Raw genomic sequence first — 25,777 nt, 5'->3', positions numbered from 1 at the left:
AAATAATCCGAGCCATCGGTCACAGTACTGAGAGGAGATGGAACGGGTCCAGTAAGTTTAAGCTTAGAAACTCCGAGTACTTACCTTCATCCTTCGTGCACAGTCTTCTGCTCATTTTGATCACATTTAGTGTTTGATTGGCGTATGGCGCGTACGTGGGTTGACCGTTTTATGTTAAAATGCGTCGCGAAAATTGATTTCGTGGGACATGCGGCTGAAGAAAAAATTTGTCAAGATTTGGAACTGCGACGGGTCAAGATGTTAACCACACTAGTGGTGAATGTGTGAGGGTAGTTAGTTAGTAGTGGTGGTGGCTTTGTCATTGATCACCTGTGTATGGCAACTGAAACCTTCCATTAATATCAATGAAAAGTCTTTCATTCCTCAATTCAGAGGCGTTTTAGGTGTGATGGTTAAACGCGTGAGAATAGTTTTTTTAGAGCAATATGGTATAAACAACATCTCGTAGTAAAACTTTTTGAAATAATCATTCGAATATTTATGCATACCGTGACAAAAAGAAACCCATTCAGTTGTAAGAAGGTAGCAAACAACAAATAATGTTAGGTGCAACATTATGCAACAAACCAAGTACAAAAATAAACCGGAACTTATTCGTAAAGTAACTTAAATAAAAAATACTTTATACTCACGTCAAACATTGCTTTCCATTCACTTTATAACCTTTGTTATACATACTGTCCACAATCATCGTAGATCTGCTTTTTATAAATGAGCACTACAGCATCACATGGTAAACACAATGTATCCTTGCTCAACATTATCAGTATGTATAGCTTGTATAATCTTGCATGAAATAACATGCTAAAATTAAAACTCCTTTGTATATATATTATTTTTAAATCACACCTACGGGAGGGCTTCTTCAACTCGTGGGAATGACATTGGCACACACAGTAACGCAAAACATCACAATACAATACCGAGGAACGACACTGTAACAGTTATAACCCCCCCCCCCCCGAGCATCGGTTTTCTGTATGCAAGAAAGCTCCCTTTTTTTATCGATTAGCTAATGTAAATTTGGATACATGCTTTAAGCGGCAAACGATTAATGCACACACACTAAAGAGTTACCGAAAGTTCTCAATCACAGTCACTGGGATTCGTTGGTTGTTTAGGATTTGGCGAGATATCCGCAACTTCAGCTCTGAAGACGGTGGCTTCTCGATTATAAGGGAGCGGATATCATCATACGTGGCACGTTTCGCCATCCCATCCTACCCTGGAAAGTCTGCACGCACTCTTACGGGGGTGGGAGGGGGGTGCTTTTAAAAGGCCGAAAGCATCATTTTATAGTCTCGAAGCAGGGAGGGCGGCAGTTGGCCTTCGAAAGTCCACAATTTTCCTCGATTTCTTCCGCGTCAAACGTAGTATTCCTTTTCCTTGCCTTTCTTGTTTTTGGTGGAGCTTTTGGAGGCATTGGCCTCCTTGTCCTTGATGACCGCGCCGTTGGTCTGCGCGGAATTGCTGATGTAGTTACGGCTCTCGTCCACCTGGTAGGAGCCCTCGTCGCGGTTGCGGTATTTGTACATGGCGTACAGCAGGATGAGAATGCACAAGGCGGCGGCGGCGATGATGCCCACCACCATCCCAGTGGTGCTTCCCGACTCGCGAATCACCACCGTGTGGCCGGGCAGGCTGCCGCCCATGCCTCCCTCGGTCGGGTTCGCTGTGGGGATATCACGAGACACGGGGTGGGAGGAGGTTATTACAGCCTTCCTGAGCTTTGGGTTCTCTACGCCTAGCCCCGTGCGCGGCGGCGGCGGCGCCAGGACTATGTCCGGCGCCAGCGGCCTCGGTTCGCTGGCCTGCGGTCGTCGCGAGATTTCGCCGGCAGCGTCGGGGCGGCCCGTGCCGGGGGAATACGCCGAGTCTCGACTCCTAGAGTCGCCCGGTCCGGGCTGCCGATTGGGCACTTGCGGGGCCGGCGAAAAATCTTCGTCGTCGCTCGGGGGCGGCCTAGCGTCAAGCGTCTCGCCCGAGCCATAGCCCGAGACTAAAGCGGGGCCGCCGCACTCGCTGTCTTCGGCGTCCACGTCCAAGGGGCAGCGCGGAGCGGCCCCCCGGTGGGGGGACGGCGTGGCCGTTGGGGCGGCCGCTGCGGTGGCGGTGCGCGGAGTGTGGTGCAGGGAGCGGTGCGTAGGTGGCGGGGGGATGAATGAAGTGTGGGTGGCTAGCAGAGGGAATTCTAAGGGCTCTTCGGTTACAATTGGGTATATTAACTCCCCTCCTAAGAGAGAAGAGAACAGAAAGGGGGGGAAGCGTAGTTAGGATGTGCACAGAGGGACAAAGCAGGCAAGCCAGCAGACAAAGACACAGAAAGTAACAAAAAAAATAAACGAGCAAGCTAAGAAACGAAAGAGCATTCGGAAACGGAAAACGAAAAGAAACGAAAAGAGCAATACATATTTGCAAAAAGCCACGCGAGAATAACATCAAAAATGTATCATCAGTTGAACATTTATGCAACAGATACATTAGGTAATTAGAAAAGTTTGTTTTATTAAGCATTACAACTGAATCGATGTCGTTAATATCTATGTGTAAAGATATGTTTACAGTAAAATGTTAGCCTAATGGTAAAAGTGAATTTTCAAAAAAGTATGCCGCATAGTTGGGTCAACTTACATCGACAAATTGCCCTCATGATTTTTGCATGAAGAACAAAAAAAAATTTGAAAGATAATTTTGTAAGAATCTCCTTGAAATAACAGTTTTCGCACTTTTTCTCAATACTTTCAGCAATGTCGTTTGAAACACTAAAATGTTATATCACAGCACATGACAACGGACTAAATAATAATAATTGTTAATAATAATGTTGGCACTACGATGTAAACATCTTTATTGAAGAGAAAAAAAAGGATCGTATCATTAAATTATATTGCACGTTTTCATTATGTACACAACTTTCGCTGTCCGTATAATTATTTTGCCCCTTTCTCGAAAAGAGTAATTTTCACTGCGCTAGCATGAGGATAAATCTGGAGTGGGGTTTTTTTTCTTATACTTTTAATATTTTTTTGTTTATTTAAGAGCTATCGTTTTGCTCATAAAGCCACGACATTGCAGAAGCATTGTCCAGAGACGGGAGGGGGGCTTGGGGGTGGGGGGGGTGGTGGGTAGTGCGGCTTGTGAGCCATCATCAAAGCACCCTTGCCGACGCGCTACACGCGCAGCGTATGGCACAAGATGAACATGAGGGCAGTGAGAGAGTGACTGAGCTGCCATGTCCGTGTGTAGGGGGCACGGAGCGCTCGGCCGGCACTAGAGCTTTTGGCTGTAAAGAAAGGGACGGGGGGACATACACACCGTGAGCATTTCTGTGCCCATCCGCTTACGAGTGACACAAAGCAAGACGTGAAAGAGGAATCCCAAAACGCTGCACAGGACACAGCCCTAACTTGCAACTTCTTCACTCATGCACAACACATTTTCTCAGGAGCCTACAAGAAAATGCTGCACGTTTAAACCGCTGAATGGCTCGCTTCTCCGGCTATTTTCACGAAAAGTAATTCCAATCGATTGCTTGGGTTAACCTTTGGCTGATGAGATATATATATATTTTTTCTCTTGGCAATGTAGAGGGCTATCTAGTTTATTTTTAATGGGTCATAAGAGGATGGTCGGTATGAGATAAACATCGGGTTGTGTTAACAGACTTACGTGTAAAATTTAGATTAAAAAAAAACAATTGAGCGTATGCCAATGCGGTTACAATTAACGAATATGCAAAGGGTATGTAGAAAAGTTCCTTCTAACAAAGTAAAGATGGGCTGACGGATTTTGATGTAGCAATGCATGCTTAAAGTAAGTTGCATTTAGGGGAATGTGATAAAACGTAAACAAATCTGAGTCTAAAAAAAAAAGACAAAGGCACTCCACGACAATGGAGGATCACACGTTTGTGAACGCCTGACAAACTGCCTTCCAGCAAGGAAGGTTGACATCTCCCTTTTATTAGAAGCCAGTTGAGGGAACTGACTAAAAATGCATGGGAGGTCACAACTCAAATCGTGTCTTAATTTGGAGAGGCAGTTTGTCCCAAAAAAGCAAACTCTCTTCAATGCAATCTGCACTTCAATGCAATCTGCATTGAAGTGTAACGTCAAACCAAAAATAAACAAAACACACTGCTCTGAACTGGACTATGGGGAAAATGGACAAAAAAGGTGCTTTAAAAAAAACGTCCGTGAATTGAAGTAATATGAAGCGTTCCTTAAAGATGCAAGAAATATACAGTCAACTAAACCAAAAGGCGATCATAACCCCCTCACAAGGACACTGTCACTGCCATCCAAAGCACACGTTGGAGGATCGGCTTACATTACGCTCTCACTGACAAAGGCACAAGTGAATTCTTCACCGCCTGCACGATACTTTATGTAACGGCCAACACACAATAAAAGTTGCGAGGCAAACGCTGCGGTAATTTCCATTGAGAAACCAGCTGCGGTACAGCAGTGGTGAGTTCACTTGTACGATGAATCTCGCACTCTTGAGTTTGATGATTGCCTGTGGCTAACGTCGATTTTGAGTGATATCCTAACCTGTCTTGGGTTGCCTGGGACACCTTCCCAACCCCCTTCACCAAGAATAGAGCTTTTTTTTTGGGTTAGATCACGTAAATATAAATGACGTTAAACCCGACACCACCTGACACAGCCAATTAGTAAAGTTTCTCATGCAAACAAAACACTCCAATTAGTTGCCAGGTCAGCACACCGGTGTGTTGGAGAGTAAACCCACATCGTTTAAAATTCGAGTACGACGTTTCGCCGGTAATTACAACCAGCCTCATCAGGCGACAGCTAGAATAGTAACTCATTGGCATGTTTTGATTGATGCGACAAACCCCTTCACCAACCTGCACTGACCAGCGTGGTGAAGTATGGTCAATAAAACCTCCAATCACCAACACGGCATGGGGAGGCATTCATCCAGCAGCGGATAGACAAAGGCTTGATTTGAAGCTTTCGTGAATGCAGGAATCCATACGCTTTGGTTCTTTCGGTAAAGTCACGTAGGTATAAAATAAAAATGTAATTTTTCTTTCGCTAAAGTCACGTAGGTATAAAATATATAAAAAATATATTTTATACCTACGTGACTTTACCGAATGAACCAAAGAGTATATACAAAGGCTTGTAAATCATTATTGGGCTCCAACCACTCTGCCTGAACACGCCAACTGCCTACTCAAAAGTCATGCCATTTTTGTTCGCGCAATATAACCAGCCGGCCACCAGAGGGCGTTTCAATGTCACACAACCTTCCGCTTTACAATCAGCTAGACGCTCTGCGTGCGTGCTGCAGCATTAACATCGAGGCAGGCCATCCCCGTGAAATGGTCGTGCTGGAGGGGAATGTACCATTTCGCTTCATAGGGAGAGAGAGAGGGCACCATCACCCATAACCAAGACAACCCGAATGTTCAAGTTGGGGGCAGGCACGGTGCCATATTTCGTACGGCCCAGCCACAAGCACAAATCAGTGATATTATCAAGGGCGACTGCTGCGTTTACACATGCGTCAATTAATGCAGACTATTCCATTCTATGTGACCGTGATAAGCCGAACGTCCCTCTGCGGCTGGCCTGCGTAGTTCTGTGTGCAATAGAACTCGCCGTGAGCAGAGTAAACCCCCGACTGAGCTATCTATGACAGACAGGGGCCCCTCAAAATGGCCTCATGCAACACAATGGGTTCCTCAGCTGGTACTTAACCCCCATTAAGGTTAATCGTATTCTCGCTAAACCGTCTCCAATATTACTGGATACGTTGCATACTGATGGCAGCACCAATGTGACATCTTATACTTTGGTATGTTTTTTTTTCTCTAAAACCATTTACAGCAGCTGAAAAGGCCTGTGAAGGGGTTAATAGAATGCCAACCAGTGCACATCTGAACACACACCAGGCGTTAAAGGAATCAACGTGTAATTTTGCGAAAGAAACAAATATATAATGTATTACAATTTTCGCTGTTTGTTTACGTAAATATAACATGATCTAGATTTTTTTCAGCAAATTCAATTCATGTTATAAACAATGCTAAATGTCGTGCTTCGTACTCAATCTTTTTTTTCCTGACAAAATATAAGCCAAATTAAACGCAGCGTCTGCTTTATGAATACAATTTCTTTTCTTGGTTCTTTCGGTAAAGTGACGTAGAAGGGAAGTAATAAAATAATAAAAATAAAACATAATAAAATAATTCTCACGACGTTTCGGTCACAACGCAAGCAGCCGTCCTGAGGACGTCCTGATGACGGCTGCTTGCGTTGTGACCGAAACGTCGTGAGAATTATTTTATTATGTTTTATTTTTATCATTTTATTACTTCCCTTCTACGTGACTTTACCGAAAGAACCAAGAAGATGAATCCCAGCAGTCACGAAAGCTTTAAATCGAAATTTAATACAATTTATTGTTATCCAAAATGTGAAATAAAAATTCCCTTAACAGTGTATTCAAAGCCTTGGAAATGAGTATCATAATTTGTGGCAAAATATTTCCCTTAAAGCCTGAGGTGTGCCGATTGTGCATGTGCTAACACAGGCACTGCACATTCTAGTCCACGCACACACACACACAAATTACTCAGCATCGGATGCGACCTTAGACCACAGAGATAATAACAACAGAGCTGGGCTGGGCAATATAAACAAAGATTGTTTTTTTATCAATTGAAAATGTAGCCGTCTCTTTAGATTTGTTTTAATGTTTTGAACACATTAATTGAATACAAATTAATTACACTACTGTAAATTAACTTGATCAGTTAAGCTGATAATAGCTTGATTAATGACCAATTTCAGTTACAATTAAGAGAGCTCTAAAGAAGAAAAATGCATCTTGACCTGTCCTAATCTGCATCGTGATTTAAACACAACAATGATATTACTGCACTCAATTTGAAGGCGTGCCCTGAGGCGCACAGAGAGAGAGGCAGTGAAAACGCCAGCCCAGTTTGTTTCAATATCGCTCTGTCTCGGCACATGGTACAAAGGCGGCTGGCAAAAAACCAAGGAAGAGGGGGGGGGAAGAAGCAGGAGAAGCATGAATGGAAGCCTAGGAGATACAGATGCACAGAAGGAAGGGAGGGCATGCAGTGCACGTGTGTAGGGCCAGGTAGGTCAGGGTCTCCGAAAGGGACAAGGTGTTGTTGCTGGGTCAGGGCCTGGGTAAAAGTGGCTTTTGCCAGGAACTGTCACTGATGGGACCCAACTGTCGCTACAGCTAATGAACAACGTCGTTTGTAATCTTCATGCTATTTGTTGTATCACGTAGGAGTTAGTAGGCGGGCTGCTGAGGATTGTGTTACAACAGGCAAAACAATTTCACCGTCGGTCCAAAAACAACTTGTGCATGTCATTTTGTACGGCATATAAAAGCAAACAATCATAACGTAGCATATTTCTATTTACCACACTTGATACAATATGCCTACGCTTGTAAATCAAACAATGCTAAGAAACATATTGAGCATGTTTAACATCATCATGTAAAAAAAAACTAGTACCTTTAAAAAAAACTTAAACTTTAAATAAAAACAATGTTAAAGGCTAATATCTTATACGGCTTATAACAGCATGCATTCATTGCTGCGTAATATTTGACATCAAACAATGGTTATGGACACAAAATGTGCACGCCATAAAACTCAGAGCTTAACACAGGCTAGTGGACAAATTTTAACAAGCTGCCAAGTAATTCAATCAAGAGAGCCTCCGTGTTGTTGCAAATACGTGTACAAACTGATTATACGTATGTATGCATATTGAAATTCTTTCGCACCGTACATAGCCAACCGTGATAATCGGAGCATGAGCTTACACCCACGTTGGATTGGTACATAGCGTTATTTACTTTTTTTTACGGAAAACTGTTTTAAAAGCACGTTTTTCCTAATCATGCTCAAAAATATACAGATCGAGTGAACTGGTAATTGGTAAACTGTGTGGTAAGTTTCATATTGATGGTTGTAAGGTGTTGTGTCATTTTCATCAGAAACACGTGTAATGTCCTTGGACAGTCTGATGGACAGACATATTTCCTGGGGATAGCAATAAATAACCAATCAGCTCCCAAACATACGGTACATTCTCCCTTTATTAAGTGGCATTGTGTTGCTGTGACTGCCCCATGAAAACATGAAATATATGGCACTAAAATGTCTCATCGCATCTCACTGTGCATGCATCAGTGTGGCTTAGTGCATTTTCGGTGGATGGTTTGCGTGTCTATTTCAAATGGATGGCATCACATTTGTAAATTATCAGCCATTAAGTTAAGGCAGCACATGGCGCAGACCGCATGTCCAAAAATCCAACCATCTCTACGCAGCACTTTGGCTCCAGTGTTATTCTCTTCGAGCCAATATGTGACTCAGCTCGCTGGGCATAAAGTGAAAGGACAAGATTTTTGATTGGAATATCCCAGGCTCCACAGTCACGTGTCGGACCTGTGCTGCTCTGACTTTTAACTCAATTTAGCGGATATTGTTTTCAAGGGCACACAATTGACAAGGTTCCATGGGTTGGGAACGTGGGTCAACTTTTATTTTATCAGGTAAGGCCCACCTGACATGGCAACAAATTATAGATCAATGATATGGCTTATATTTCTAAATGTGGAGGAAAAAACTGGAGGACCCGTGTAAAATATCCACGCAACCACGGAGAGCACATGCAAACCCCAAATATACAGGCGTCAGGGTTGGGAACGAACCCACGATGGCCTCCTGTATACCATGCGAGGTAGTTAACATCTTGCCACTGTGGCGCCCCTATTTTTTGCAATACCACCACAGTTCTGTTTCTCTGAAGATGCGTTTGTCTTGGAATGTTAGTGATTTTGATGCAGAAGAGAATCTGAAAAAAATCAGTGGCACTAATGTAAGTGTTCTATTTGATGTTTAAGGTATTTTATTTTAAACACCCAGCCATTCCGTTATTTATAATAACAAACCCCACTTGGTGAATTCGAAAATAATGTATTTGATTTCACATATTCGTGCACATCATTTGTTCAGTTATTCTAATGTTAAGCTCTGAGTTTACAATTACTGTGTATGTAAGTGCATTACCTGGTGGTTTACCTGTTTTCCAACAGATAGTACAACATTTGAAATGTCAAAGTACACGTTTTCACAGATAGAGAGTTGGTTTTAATGTGTAGGTGAGAATTCTATAGCGTAAAAGGACTGCACACACATTTTATGAAATTCAATTTGACGAGTAGATAGTAATTTTGGAGGTAAAGTTACAAAACCTTTGAAAATTCGTCCAATGTTAAACTCAGTTTCAGTAATAAAGAAGAAGTAATAATTGGATATTTTAAATGTATTCAAAAATAAAAATGTACTTTCTCTTTTTTTAGAGAAACTTACCCTTCTACAAAACCTGACTGCATAATCTCAGCAGTTAAAACATAAAATGATCAGATATGACTAACCAGGATAAATTATATAATATGGAAATTATTCTTGCGTTGAATGTTACTGACAATCTTCACGCCAGAATGACAAAACAGATATATTTAAACGTGGTCAAACAATGTCCATGTCAGCTTATGTATTATTAAAATTGCAAAGTGTACCAAGACTTTGTAAAGATATTATGCTTCTCTTTTAGATAACTGTTTGAGAAAGGCTTAAAACTCCACAAAATTAAGGAATGTTTTTAATTCAACTACATCGCCAGTGGTTTAACGTCTTTAGCAGTCTCTGGTGAATATATTTAGACGACTAAGAAAACGGTTATCATCAGATTTCTGAGACTGTCATCAGCTTCATCCATGGCTGATTACTGAACAATTTACTACCTAATTTGCTGTTCCACATATTACAAGGCAACATGTTAAGCTTTGCAATTCATAGCTGAGGCCTACCTGGGAAGCCTAAAATAAAAAAAAATGGTCTGATCATTGAATCGTCAATGGGGACAGCTATTCTATGAGTAACGATTAGTTACATATTGGTGGGATAACAATACATTGTTGGGATAACAGTGAGCGTGCAGTCCTTTTTTTTACATGGCACGGTACACAGCTTTTACCATTTAAGCTCTCTTCACGAGCTCTGGCAAGCCGCTGCAGTGAGGATGTGTGCATGAAAGCGGCGGACTAACCTAACCTACCTGGGCTGGTCTCACACTCCTCGAGATCCTCGTCATCCGTGGGGCATTCTGCCGAGGCCACTAAAATGTCATCGGACACCTGCGGGAAACAGAGGAGCGAGCCAGGTTAGAACATGAGGAACGTAACATTTGAATATGCGCGCATGCACGTGTTGAACTTCTTTCGCACCGCACGTAGCCAACCAGTGCAAGTCGGAGGTGCAATATAGCGGCTGCTTGTTTCTCTCTGAGAGAGAGAGAGAAAGGGGGGGGGGGAAATCTCACTTCGCTTTATCTGTGAGATATTAAAATTCAGACCTTCGTAAATTTAAATTACTCGCGGCCATACGAGATCATGAAACGTGTAAATCCCTAGGGAATTTATCAGCACAAAATAAGGCTCACTATCACTTCGTGCTGCCCTTTGCACAGGTGGCTCCTGTTGCTACTGGACATCTTCGAAACAAGAGCTTCATAGCTCATCGGATTCTTCCAGTCCAGAAAAAGATTCAAATTATCTTACATTGTCATCTCATCATAAAGAAGACGCGAACTGTCCGTGACCTCTGTCAATGTTTGTTTCGCCAAGAACTGCCCACACCCGAATACATATCGCCGCACTATCTTATTTATGGGGACAGCGGGCTGACCTGCAAGCACATTTTCTAAAATAATTAATAACCTGTAACATTTATCCTTAACCCAATGTGCTCCAAAGTAATTGATTTCACTTCGCTTGTCCTCAAACTCCTCAGTGTATCCCAAAATAATATTATCTGCGTTGGCCTGACCAAGTCAACTAATTTGCACTAAATCAGCATTGCATTTCTTCCTGAGCGAGTGCGACTGCAGAGAGCCTCTTATCAGAGGCAATTGCCCCCACGAAATGTCCTCCAGCCCTGCAGATTTCCAGCCAAGTCTGACGCTTATTTGCTGATTCACACACACGAAAAAAAAAAGAACGCCGCTAATGATATGTGTTATCAGTACTGGCCCAAATTTTAACCTTGAGCAGTAATTTATGTTGTATTTTTTATACACCCTTTCCAGTTGTTGTTGCCTCATAGTGCAAACATTGTTCCTTCTAACGCGAACATATATTATGCACATCTCATCCAGTAGTGGGGTGGAATCAATAATGCAGGCCCTCCGATATAATTGAAATTATTTTAGCATTGGTCAATGAAAGTACGGCAGTGATTAATTTTAAAGATATCATTGTTCACAGTCTGGCAATACACTATTAAAACGAACAAATGCTGCACATGTACATTGTGTGGTTATTTCTGATTTACATACGGTAGGACATTTTAGTGGCCACTTAAAATGAATCGTTGCACAAAGAGCTTGGGCGATGCATTATCATTCATCTTAAGATCTTACAAAAACCCTAATAATCATGCCATTTCTAGCCATTACAAATGGTACACAGGCACAGGGTTTATGCACACTCTTTGGAGCATGCCCTTTCATTAAGACATTTGTTCCGCACACCAATGTAATCATTACAACTGTGTGAAGGCACAAAGGTCCCTTTGCATTTTCATAAGCGGGGATATGGCACAGCTGGATGAATGGATCAGTGTGTTTGGTGGAAAGAACGAAAAATTAAAAATATATTTTACCACCCTCACCACGCGCATATCAACTCCCCCCCCCCACGCTTCTCCAGCTCCACATTCACACAAAGACAAAAATGCCCTGTACAGCCTACATAGACTGCTATGGTAAGTAATGTGAGTGAGCACCTATGGAGGTCTACATAGGGCATAAAGAAGTGGTGTGGTAGGTATCACAGTGCTGATGTTGGCAAACCGCACCAGGTGCTCATTTAAGGCTAAGTCGACTCAGAGGAGGCCCAGTAATGATTCAGAAAATCACCACTATTTATTGCTCCCTTTCCTCTTCGAAAACTCAGAAACACAAAGATCTCCACGACAGCATTAAAAGACACATGGATGTGGGTGGTCAGCACCATACCCGGCCGGCTACCTTTGGTCTCAAGCGACGGGGGTGCCCAGGATCTGTTCAAATATAATCGCCCCCGACGTTGGCCACGAGTGGGAATCGAACTCGGCTCACCAGGTCCATAGCGCAGCACGCGAACCACTCCACTATCGCTCCCCATGCGCACAATGACAAAGATCCCCCATATAGCCTGAACAGACTGTAGAGGCAAATGCTGTTAGCGAGCACCTATGAAGGCCGGAACGGTACACGAGGGGGTGGGTGGCCAGCACCACGCCCGACCGCCTTTGTCTCCCCAGTGGCGATGTTTACACACCGCACCAGGTACTCATTTGAGGCTGAGTCAACCTAGGGGAAGACCAGTACCGGTTCAGATAATCGTCACTGGTGTTGGCCGTGAGCGGGAATCGAACTCGGGTAGCCGGGTTCGTAGCGCAGCACGCTAACCGCTACACTACCGCTCCCCATGCGCACACACACACAAACACACGCGCGTGCGTGCGCACACACGAACGCGCACACATGCATGCACAAGCATGCTCGAGCATTCATGCGTACTCAAGAGCTATGCCCATAAAATGGCCTGCAGCGTGAAAGCTGACATTAAGCACTGCATCAGAAATTCGGCGCCACCGCTACGCATTATGCAAGTGTGCGCTCGCGACCGGCACAGGCGTGCGAGCGTGCGGACGGGCGTGCGTGCGTGGAGAGTGCAGGGAAGCGCAGATTTCCTCCTGCCCTCCAGGGCCACCGCGATTGTTCGTGGGAAGAAATGACATTGCGAGCAAATTTTGCATCAGAGCTCCGTCAAATGCTTTGTAACAAAAAAAAATCCTTCCTCTTATTTATTTATTTAATGTTTATTTCGTCGCATTTTTGCCCCAAACATACAGCCATATGAGGAGACTAAGGAACAAATATATATAAATATATACACCGCGTGAATTGCAATCCTCAGCGGTTGATTTCCTTTGTCCCGCAAGGATTGCGGATGTGCAGTAAAACGGCCGTTTAGGAATGGGCACAAATTCTCAGGGAAGTACATTCACAGCGCCACCGCTATAGCATTAGCTCAGAGGTTGTATTAAGGATATTGTTGCCACTATTTACTCAACAATTGCTAAAAATGTACTGCAAACACGAAACGTAACCTTTGCGGAAAATGACTGCACTCATGAACTCCGCCACCCGAGTTCCAGCCCCTGGACACAGCTAACGTGGGGTGGTGAAGTTTCCAATCTGAATCTGGTCTTGGGTCCCTTCCCCGCACTTCACCCAACTGCGCTTCCCAACACGGTGGTCGAAGAATATTGCCAAACAATATTGAAATACATTTTATATGTCTCCGTAACCGTAACTTTTTAAATAAATGACTACCCATCAGACAATGACAGCTGGGTATTTAGTGCTGTAAAAAAAGCAATTTGAACATTATAACATCTGCGTAGCATGATAAGGCCGTGTACGGTGAATAAGGAGCATTTAAAAAAAACATTCCGTCCATTATTTAACCATCTAAGTTGTTGACGAGGTTCATTATTGGTGCGAGGTGTGGTAGAAGTTGGCAGTACGGCAAGGGATTCTGAAATGAATCTGTGCAAAGTGTTGAGCGTCTTCTCCTCGCATGTGCGGATTTTTATTCTCAGTTCTCCAATTTCCTCCCGCACGGAGCCAAACTCTCGTTAATGGTATTGACCAAACATCCCAACGCAGGACCTTCATACCGAAAATCTTGAGACTCAGTGAGGCTTTCCCGGGTAAATAAAGGACACTACTATTATCATTAAAAAAAAATTCGACCTTTTCCTAACTCTGTTGATACTGGACATCTGTGAAAAAGAGCTTCATCGCTCATCAGATTCCACCAGTCTAAATAAAGATTCTGATCCTGTTATAGGGGTTGTGGAGGCGTGATAGCGCAGTAATTAGTGCACTGCACTATTAACCCAGTGACCTGTTTTCCAATACCAGATCACAGCTTCTATCAGTTGTGAGCGTTCCAGTCTCAAGCGGGCCTGGACCTGACTCCCTCCACCAAACCGCACTGACCAGCATGGTGAAGCATGGTCACACACCCCCCGATGACTAAACGAGCATGAGAAGGCCTTCATCCACCAGTGGATGAACAGAGGGCTCTGCATTATTTTTGTATTGATGGATTAGCCGCATACATGCAGATGAGATTATTTAACTATATTTATTGAAACACATTTACAATGTGAAATAATTTTAGGTGTTGAATACGTGAAATAATAAACTATAACATAAACATGATAAACTCCATCATTAGACCTCGTTTGCCAGTACCAAAATATAATAATAGGGGTTCTTCCCATTTTTTTCTGGCAACAAAACTGAAACCTTTTTACAAGGATTCATGTCTGCATTAACCACAATACTTGCAGTCAATTAGAGTGTGTTTTTTGTTTGCATTTTGACTGCAAGTATTGTGGTTAATGCAGACATGAATCCTTGTAAAAAGGTTTCAGTTTTGTTTGCTAGAAAAAAAGGGGAAAACCCTATTATTATTATGATAAACTCCCCCATAGAAACACCCCTCAATAATTTGGCAATCTAATAAAGTAAAATGCATGGTAAGTTGAGTCGGGTTAGACTCAGATCACAATGGACATTCAACAAGCTCTTAATTCTGATCAAATATCTCTTGCTGAAAACGGGTCTTGTTATATATTTTTCCTATTTTTATGATAGCTTCATATGTGCGTATGTCGAACTCCTTTCCCACCATACGTAGCCAACCGTGCTCGTCGGAGATACGGGAGCTTGGATGATAAAACAACTGAACTAATTCTCAACAGCAAAGACAACAGCCGCTAGGTGGAGGCAAGGGGCTGTGTGATTGACTGTCAAGGGCACAACGCAAACAACGACGACGACTGCTGCTGCTGCGTCGCTTTTGCAGTTTGTGTTGTACAGCTCTGAGATGTACAATGTAACACCACGAGAGCACAATCGGAGAAGCCACGAAAGCAAGTGGCACTTTTCGATTTAAAGCTTTCGTGACTGCAGGGATTCATCTTCTTGGTTCTTTCGGTAAAGTCTTTGCAGTCACGAAAGCTTTAAATCGAAATTTAAGCGCCACTACGGGGTGGGATTCCATAAAACTTTAAGATCCTTCAACAAGCTCCGTGATAAGAAGGCTCAGCTAATCGAGTCTCTCACCTTTCTGAAGAGATGCCGCGACTCTAAGGTAATACCAATCGCCTATTGATATGCAAATTATTTTGTCAAGGCGCTCTTTTCCCCCCCTCCAACCCAGCTTAAATATACGCTCCAAGCTTGGTGGTGTTTCATTCTTCACCTGAGGACGGCTACTTGCGTTGTGGCCGAAACGTCGTGAGAATTATTTTATTATGTTTTATTTTTATTATTTTATTACTTCCCTTCTACGTGACTTTCCCGAAAGAACCAAGAAGACAAGTGGCACTTGTACAGAGAGAAGGCTGCCCTTTAAAGACGATCCTCTTCCTCGATTAAATCTTGATTTGAAGCTGATCTATTAGTTATTTCTCTATCTACGTGACTTTAACCGAAAGAACCAAAGAGTATGCATTCCTCGATTAACTTTCAAACGTCTGTTTAATCAGACAAGTAAAATTGACATTACAACTGCAGAGAAAATGCATGCAGATGCAAAGTGGCATTAGTTTTCTTTTAAACAAATAACTTAAAATGTTCATGGATAGAGAACTGCGCCATGAACCCAGCGACCTGAGTTTGATTCCTAAGCAATGGTTAACAAAAGTGGCGAGTGATACCTAAATCGACCCCGGGACAACTCCTTCACTGACTCACACTGTTCACCAAGGGGCCGTCCATAAATGACGTCATGCGATTTTGGACGATTTTTGACCCCCCCCCCTAGTCACACGTCGTCACAAACAGTCAGACCCCCCCCCCCCTCAAATATGACGTCACAAAGCTCTGCCCCCCCCCCCTAAAAAAAATAAAACATGCTTCAAATCGCTTTAAACCAGGGGCGGTTTCTTCATTAGGGCGATTGGGCGACGCACCACCAATCTCAGCCGTTACTGTGCCTCTGGATATAGTCCAATCAGCGTCATGTCACGTTCTGTGGAGTACCGCCTCTTTTTGGGCGATTTCACTCTGGCTGAGAATCGCCCCGAGTGGTCCCATAGACTTACATTCAAAGATGTTTTTTTTCGAACGGCGGGCGCTGCAATGCATTCTCTATGGCTTCCAGGAGGGCTCGCACTAACGTGCTTACGTCATCATACGTAAGCACGTTTCATCCAACAATATCATTTGTCGCCACCTAGTGGAATCTTTAATAAAAGAAACTGAGTGGATTGTAATAATAGTGAGATAGAAACAAACAAGATGTATTGTAAGAGTCACTTTATTTTTCATTAATATTAAAGAAGTGAAGTTGCCTTTACATGCTTAAGCTGTTAATTTATCCATTGCATGGGTGGACCTTATCCTTATCAATCATCCAGACATTTGCCCCCCCTGAGAGATTTTGCAGGAGCCGCCACTGCTTTAAACTAATGTCATTATAGTGCGTATTTAATGTGGCGCTGCACTCTGATGTTGTAGGAGAAAACATTTATTAAAACGTCTATTTAATTACGTAGAACGTGTTGTCTATATTTATTTAAAGTTGCGCGTTTTGATGTGACGTCACATTTCTCACCGCCCCCCCCCTAGGTGCGTGACGTAATTTATAGACGGCTCTCAAGGCTTTGATCCGTGGCCGTGGCGAGTGGTATCTGAACCGTTCCGGGGTGTACCCCCTCTCCTTGACCAACCCACACCGACCAGTGTGGTAGGGAGCAAGGCACCTCTCACTCGCACGGCATGGGGAGACCTTCGCTCAGCACTGGATTGACAAAGAGTTGTAAAAATAAAAGATGACCCATTTCCATTGGCTGATATACAGTGTACATTCTTACAATATTACTGCTTTTTCAACCGTGCACGGTGGCGAGATGTTAACTGCCTCCCCTGGTATACAGGAGGTCGTGGGTTCAAACCCAACCCTGATTCTTGTATATTTGAAATTTGTATGTTATCTCCGTGGTCGCGTGGATTTTTCTCCGAGTCCACCGGGTTTCCCCTCCACATTTAGAAACATGCGTTTAGGGTATTTTTCTGGTATAACATTTCCACGTGATAAGCCACTGAGCTGAGATCTCATTTGTGGCCAGTTCGCTTATGAAAAAGAGCTTTTTAGCTAAGTGGGCCTTACCCTGGTAAAATAAAATGTTTTGAAATAAAGTAATAATAATTAAAAACACACCAGACTGATTTTGTCACCCACTGGACCTTCCCAACGTACCAGACTGCACAAGTGGCAAGGTCTACCTAAATTGTGGGCAACAGAGGAACACTTATAGCCACGTGTATTATTATTATTTAATCAAATATGAATCGAATTTGACAGTGTGGACTGTGCGATTGAAATGTTGGCAAAATATTCCGGCTATGCTTCAAGTTACTTTTTTTTTACTGATATTCTTGAGTGACACGTAAAGGGGAGTCATTTCGCAGCTAAAATGTTGGCAACAGGGATTCTCTCAAATCTCAACACGATGTTTGTCGCCAACACGGCAGTGAACGTGTGGATGTTTATATGGGTGAAACTCATGATCAAATATTTATATTACCAAGTGTGTGCGTGCAAATGAGTGTGTGTGTGTGTGTACAGTTTAATGGGGGGGAGTGGTAGTGTTGTGGTGACACCACCGCGCTGTGAACCCTGCGACCCGTGTTCGATTCCCGCTAATGCCCAACGTCGGTGACAAATATGTGAACTAAACCTGGGCCTTCCCTAGGTTAACTCAGCCTGGCACGGTGTGTAAACATCAGCATTGGGGTGACAAAGGCAGCCCGGCTTGGTGCTGGCCACATCCACGCCCTCGGTGTGCCGTGCCAACATTCGCAGTAGCTCGCTTACAGAACTTGGCCAAAAAGTCTGTTAATGCCTATAAGGGAATATCTTTGTATGTTGCATGTGCATAGCACAGAGATGTAACTATATACAATTCACTTAAGAAGCATCTTGGTACATTGAAGAAAAAATAACATCATGTTAAAGTCACACACACACACAAAGAAAAAGATCCCCCATATAGCCGCAACAAACTGTTGGGGCAAGTGTTGTTAGCAAGCACCTATGAAGGCCGGGCACGACACACAAGTGGGTGGGTGGCCAACACCACGACCGGCCACACACACATATGAATATCTTCCAACCCCAACAAAGCCACATGTTGTTCCTTGACCCGCTGTTTACAGAGTGTGGCGGGTGGGGGGGCTGCATGTCCAATGAACGCAAAAACAAAGCTGGCGTGGCTTGTAAAGCAGAGAAAGCACACACGCGGCTACACCGGCCACCAGAGAGAGAGAGAAAGTGATGGTACGGATATGGCACCAGCCGGTCTCAGCAGGGAGATTGGCCCTCTTGAGGAAACGTCTTCACTTGGTGCCCGGCCATCTGCTTCCAATGCAATATCGGTGTTCATCTGCAGAAACTCGCCTGCGTGGATTTTCACGTTACTGCGCCAAGTGGACCGACAAAAAAATTGAGAAAAGACAGAGAGAAAGAGAGAGAGGGAGAGAAAAAACGCAAATCCTGCCAGGCTGCGTGACAGACTCTTCAATTTTTACGGCTAATTAACGCAGCTTTATAGCCCCTTGCAGTCCGCTGCATTGTGCTCGGATGGCGAAATTCAGGGTTCTGTCAATCACGGGGGTTTCTCCTACCGACCGATACACTGGCAAAGTGACAGAAAATTACCAAGGTAGAGGCAGTGACAGATGAGGTGCCGAATCCTCCAACAATCTCTCCCGATTCTCTACGAATAGCCTTGAAGCGCAATGTATACGCTGTTTGGATACAAATGACCCCAAAAGTGTCACAGGCTGCCCTAGTTTTTTTTCCTTTTCGAAACTGATCGAAGGATTTTTTTAAAAATCTCGTAAACCCTGAATCCATTGCTGTACAGTATTTACATGTGCCCGCAAGCAATGTGGGTTTTTTAAGCTTGCGCTAAATATGCTTACAAAAGTTTCAATATGAATGTCACCTTATGGTATGCTAACCTGCCCAAAACCCATTTTATATTGTAATAACGTGGCGTATACACATCACATTGCATAAGCTGCATTGTGCACTGCCCATAACAAAATAATATTACAGGCAAATCAGCAACAACCATTAAGAGCTGAAGAGTAGACATTAAATATAATCCAAACATATCAATTCAATATATAGTGATTATTTTACTTCTTCTTTCGTATGCCTTTTCAAAAAAGCAAACAGGCTACAATTGTTTTATTTTATTTTCTAAGACATTCCACAGCATCCGGAGTAGTAGCTCAGTTGAGTCGTCAGCTTGTGCCACCAGAAAACGCGTGGCTCTATTGGGCAGTCGTCAGTGATACACACCTGACAGTGTGCACCGCTATCCAGCATTTGTTATTATTATTTGACCGAAAGACGTTGGTTAAAATTATAACAACACGCACTTAGAAGACGGGAGCGGTTGAAGAGGCGGCCCGGGGTACGTGAGCCACGGAAAGAATTGAAAATTCAGCAACCTCGCTGACTGATTCGTGTCATTAATCACCAAAAAACTGCCCGTGGATGATGACGGATGGCTTCGGCAAGCTGACAAACGAGCGTATATCCTTGTTAGAGCAGATGGCAGGGGGAGTACAGTGTGTGTCGCCATTATACCACCAAACATACCACTGATCCCGTCTACCCAGCAGTTTTCAATTCTGGCTTAAGTGCGCAATTGCGAGTCTATGTAATGGGCGCGTGAATGTGCACGTTTTGTTGGCTACGTGCGTGCGTGCGTACGAGTGAATATGCGTGCATGTGTGTGTGGAAGGGGGAGTGGTAGTGCAGTTGAAAGCGCACTGCACCACGAATCTGGTGACTCGAGTTCGATTCCCACTCAAGACCAAAATGAGAGGAGCATGTCTCAATATACATTTAAAATTTGAAACAGTCATATACAGCCTGTTTTGTATTTATTCATAATTAATTATCAATCCACCAGAGGTACTTTCACCGTACGCTGGTCAGTTCGGGCTCGTGAACTTGGGAGATGACCTGCAAAAAGTGGGTTTGGTTGCTCTCCCCTCTACTAACCACAACACCTATTACACTCCTGTTTTGTTTTTGTGCACGGTGAACACCCATCCAATCGCTATCCAGACTCAAACTCTGCTTAGCTTTTGAGATCCGACCAGATAAGACGCATCTCCCCGTTGTAGAGTCGCTAATAGGCAAAACTGTGCCGTTCTAATAATATCAATGATAATAATACGTCCAATAAACTGGTATGATGAATTATCTTCATAATTACTGCTGCAGGCTTCACTGTGAATAGTTTTACGACTGCGCGTGCCGGTTTGTTTGGCCAGCGCGCTGCTTTTTCTGGGTGGTTCTCAGCTCTGATAACGCAGCACAAAAAAAATCCTCGTCTAATCTGTCCATTGTCTCGCTTTGGGCTTTGATGAATTATACGGCTTCAGTCCGTCGCACAAAATTAGCAGACCTCAGACCGCACAACTAATTACCACCGCTGGCCAGTGTCCCATCCACCCAGTGGCTCTGCGTGCAGCCAGGAAGGGCTGCTTGTGTTTGCACGCACGCTTTTGTCTGCATAATTTGATCGTTTGAAAAGCCACATCGGCGTGTGCGAACGCGTCTGTTCGAGGTTGAATTTCTTATTATATATATAAAAAATAATATAGTGAAAGGCTACGGATACTTCCACCGATGTTTACATAGTAGTTTAAATTAAAAAAAAATATTCTATTCGTGGCGCGCGCGATAAAGATGCACAGTGGTGAAAAAAGCCGTGCTGTGGCCCACGGATACTTAATGCACAAGTAGAAATTCAAAGGCACGTCTGTGTGCTACTCTAGCTTGGAACCCCAAACCATGGGGCGTACAACTGCGAGCTGACCGAAATATACATTTTAAGGTGGTGGGTGAGTGGTTTAGTAAGTGATTGAGTGGGCGGGTGAGTGGTTGGTTATGAGTATGTGCAATTCACAAACTCTCATACAAAGCAACTGAATGGCGAAATCGCTCACAACTGAATCTCTAATTAATTATTGCTCTACATAAGCCAAACGAAAGAGAGAGAGAGAGAGCTAGAGTGTGACAGCGCTTTGAGTCTGCAGTCGAGCAGGTTAACGATTGTGTTCAGTGTGTAGACTTTTCTGCACATGTCAATTTCCAGACACTTAAAAGGGGTTTCTGAAAAGAAGACAATGGCCTTTTTTGCTCCTTTGCTTTCAGGCGCGCTGATGATTTGAAATGCCTTTCCTTCCTGTACACGCATCGTTCCCATGCCTTTGCACATCTGTCGCCTGCAGTGCAACAGCTGGGTGTGAAGACAAACATGCCGGCGATGACAGCTTGGGCTCTGGAACGTGTAAACCGGCGCAAGTACATGAGCAGAGGTGCGCGGTGGTGGCGAAGCCTGGTGCGGGGGAAATCGAGTGTGGGACGGGGTGAGTGGGGGGGCTGAGAGACATTTGGCCATTGGAAAGCACAGCTAACAATGTCCCCGGGAGGCCATGCTGTTAGGATGCCATTTTCCTACTAACGCCTTGCTACGAGTGAAAACGTTTTCTGGGACTGCATTAAGTCGCCGGCGATGAATCACTCTCGCGGCCGTGCGGCGTTTCGGCTCGCGCAAGGCTGGCGCGCGTGCCGCTGACATCTCGACGTGCAGGAAGCTGCGCGCCTGGATGTGATAAACCGCAATGTGCTTCGACAAGTCGGGGTAAAAATGTGCCTTTTAAATGGGTTCTAAGGCCAAAAAAAAAGACCCACTGGATCGAAAATGATTCTGAACTCAAACAATGGAGAAATAATAAAGCATCGGCAAGCCATCTACGATGTCAGGCGATCGGAGTTAGTGGAAATGGTGACGAGGAATGATTACAGGTCATGCCTGGCCGAACAAGCGGCCGAGAAGAATTACGGAGAAAATGGTAACTGATGGGAAAGGAAAAACATGCATTGGAAGTGACAGCCTTGGCATAGAGCTCTGCTCGGCATTGCAGACTTTTACAAGAGAGTATGAACGCAACACTCACACCAATGATAATCCGCACGCCCACCCACTCTCTGGTGCCGTCAAACGATTTTTCAATACGGCGAGATAAGAAAAATAGCATCGGCGTGCGTACGCCCTTGCAAAAATAAGAACGGTGCAAAAACATATTGATAGAAAGGCGGATGGTAAATAAAAATAACTCCAACATTTATCTCAAGAACCGACAAGAAACGGGAACAAAAACCATACGGACATGCGGTAAACAAATATCTTGAAAATGTGTTACAAGAAGAGGTCTAACGGGACCGAGAAATTCCACTGATGGAATTTGTATGTGATGCTTCTACATGGTGTATTAACACAAGTGGGTCGTTTATGTTAATGAACTCAGCAAGCATATAACTAGTAGTGGCAAGGTGGATGGTACACTGAGCTGTTTCGGATCAAGGCTACCGTAGATGTGCAAATAACGCACAATTTGCAGTGCAGGTAGGTCATCAAGACTCATGCGGCGATACGACTTTCACAGCAAACGTCTGAAAATGTATGTCCTATAAATTGACTGTGACCAAATAACCTTTATGGTGCCCAGTCCCATTGGATCTCAGGACCCTAGGCGGGCTGAGCCTGGTTACTCTGCTGTGCATGGGTGACCTACGGTGTCACACCAGGTGCGCTATGGACCCGGCGACCCGAGTTTGATTCCCGCTCACGGCCAACACCAATGAAGATGATCTGTTCTAGTCCTGGGCCTCCCCTAGGTTGCGGTGTGTAAAAATCGCCACTCGTGAGACAAAAGCGGCAGGGCATTGTGTTGGCCACCTACCCCCTCGTGCTCGCAAACAGGACTTGCCCCAACAGTCTGTTAAGGCTATACGGGAATTTCTATATTGTCCTTGTGGACTTGTATATTTCCCTGTGAGGTGGCCCGGAGATCGCGGTACGGCAATGGTCTCAGTCGACACACAGATTAAATGCAGTGCGTCTGCATGTAGATTGAATCTATCTCTGCAGAGCTTAGAGTGTCAGCCGCTCATATCTATGGATTTTCTCCGGGTACTTTTTCCCTACATGTCAAACACACATTAATTGTATCGACCAACCATCTCCTTGCAGCACTCGCCTGAAAAAGCATCTCCAGACTCATTGATGCTATCCAGGGTAGATAATTGGAAATGTGTTATTGGATGCTACCGTGGTGCAATGGTTAGCACACCGGACTTGCAATCTACAAGTTGCCAATTCCATCTCCCAGCATGGTAGTTGATACAATTGTCAAGTTTTTTAAACTCCCCCCTGCCTCTGTCCACCCAGCAGTACAATGTGTACACCACAGTTACACCATCGGCAGTTTGTGCATGGTGAGTCAAAGTGTGGGTACCCCCACCTCTTCCAAGATGTCTGGTCAATGTGGAAGAGTAGGCCTAAAGTTTCCTCGAGTGGAGGCCCCTTCTGCCTGCAGTGGCATTCGTTTATTTTGCAAAGGACAAAGGAGACATTGGCGTCTTCTTGGTTCTTTCAGTAAAGTAACGTAGAATGGAAATAATAAAATAATAAAAATAAAACATAATAAAATAATTCTCACGACGTTTCGGCCACAACGCAAGCAGCCGTCCTCAGGTGGAGAACAGGTCTGTCGAGAACTCTGTCTTCTCGACAAATCTGTGAGAATTATTTTATTATGTTTTATTTTTATTATTTTATTATTTCCATTCTACGTGACTTTACCGAAAGAACCAAGAAGATTAATCCCTGCAGTCTCGAAAGCTTTAAATCGAAATTTGAGACATTGGCGATTATAATTTAAGCAGGGGCAGTTATCAGTCTGGCCCTTTGCTCGTCTCCATTGGCCTTCTTGGAATGGTGTTTTTACTTTCGCCATCAAGCTGCTGTTTTCCCCCCTCCTATTCGCGCGCAGCTTCCCTGTTGGCGCTGTGACATTAGACGGCGGCAGTCACATTCAAAGCGAGATCCTCTTTGAGGAACCTGAGAACGGGGTTGGCATTTTATATATTTTTTTAAACGGCACCTCGGCGACACTTCAAAAATTCTGCCACGTGAGTAAACATGACCCAAATAAAAATGTGAAAACAGAGTGACAGCGTGTCAGCACACGGCTTTGTAGAACGCCTAGAGACCAGCGACAAAGCAAGTAACTGTAACCTTTTAATTTTCAGATAAGCGTGGGTAGAAGGGCAAAGGGGCAGCCGAGATGGACGTTGCTTACTCACCGACAACTGTAACAAAAAAAAACAACTGAAGATTCGATCGCAACATGCATCAATGTCAGTGGCAGATAACAGGCGTGTCCATGTCCATGGGCAGTCGGAAACATCTCTGGGCGTGATTCGAAGATAATTGGGAAGAGATAGTTGACAACGATACCAGTAAAAGGAAGTACACTGTCTCGTACGTAGTTCCTGTGGCTGCCTATGAGCACGAGTGCAATAATTGTTATTGTTTTAACCACAAAAAACCCTCACTGAATCCGTGGCTTTCAAAGGAGGGCCCTGCCTAACATATATGACCGATTCCTCTTGTGCATATTTTCCATTGGTCTAAGAAACCCACACAGACAGCCTCCTGTTTTTCCTCAAGTTTTTTTTCTCTTTTCTATACCTCCTGTTTTTCCCATTTTCTATATTTTCGTATTCCTCCCCTTCTCTCTCCGTCTCTTCCCTAGTTCCTCGACCATTTTGCAGATCACAACTAGCCCTCTCCCCCACCCACACTAATGTTACAAATATTTTTAAAGATCATTCAGACATGATGCACCCTGGTTCTGCACTATCCTGCATTGGTTATGTTGAAAAAAAATAAAGAAAACTACATACTGTGCCACTTACTTATGGCCAATCATGCTGCCTCGAAAGTTGGTGTCTCACGTACATCAAGTTCACAAACAATTCGAGATCTACCAAACCCGACTGAACCTCCAAGCGAACAGATTACAAGCGTGCATCGCCACCACACTGGGCAAGAAATACATTTTGTCGAGTGAGGCTAGTTTAATAGAAGTGCCACTCAACCCAAGGAGACCCGTCATTGAAAATGGCTTAGAAGTTGAATAGGCTAAGGGGTCAGTTTCAGTTTGTTTTGTGTAACCAGATGAGAACTCAAGAGACCAGGATAGTCTAATTTACAAGAGTGACCTGGGTCACCCAATATGACAAAAACAAAAAGAAATAAAATTAAATAAAGTTGAGCGATGAAGCAAGCTGAAATCACATTAAAAACAACCTGTGTCACGTGGGAAATGGCAAATATATTGCGCAAACAAGTCGGCTGGGGCAGAGGTAAATGTTGGACTGATCGTTGTACGGTTACAAAATTAAGTTACAGAAACATTAAACAGTTCCAGGTTAACTGTTGTGCTCATACGTAAACAGACGAGGACATATGTCAAATGTAACTGCAGGTGAAGTTAACATAGAGAATGGATATCTTAGGATCAAACGTGTTCAATAAATTGTGGGCCCCTTGCTGTAGGGATCATACTGCTAGTGCTTGAACTTTAAATTCTGTGTGTGCTGAGCGACCCCCACCAGAAAACGTTATGTTTTGACACTCAGCAAGCACACGTTCGTGAAA

At 43.8% G+C, this 25,777-nt stretch overlaps 1 protein-coding gene across 3 annotated transcripts in view; it reads right to left on the bottom strand.

Annotated features, from left to right (window-relative positions):
- Window positions 1-665: 665 nt before the first annotated feature.
- Window positions 666-25,777, bottom strand: part of LOC144729733 (neurexin-1-like) — a 379,724-nt gene continuing 354,612 nt past the window's right edge. For all 3 annotated transcript variants that reach the window (XM_078610192.1, XM_078610189.1, XM_078610193.1), the window contains 2 exons: window positions 10,167-10,245; window positions 666-1,693 (listed from right to left, as the gene is read on the bottom strand). In XM_078610192.1, coding sequence (XP_078466318.1) covers window positions 1,386-1,693; window positions 10,167-10,245 — 387 coding nt within the window. In that variant the 3' untranslated portion in view covers window positions 666-1,385. The remainder of the gene's footprint in view (window positions 1,694-10,166; window positions 10,246-25,777) is intronic.

Source organism: Lampetra planeri, chromosome 33, assembly GCF_965212315.1.
Source record: "Lampetra planeri chromosome 33, kcLamPlan1.2.h2, whole genome shotgun sequence".
Taxonomy (NCBI): Eukaryota; Metazoa; Chordata; class Hyperoartia; order Petromyzontiformes; family Petromyzontidae; genus Lampetra; species Lampetra planeri.
The sequence above is the reverse complement of the archived record's forward strand: the minus strand, read 5'-3'. Positions and strand labels throughout refer to the sequence as shown.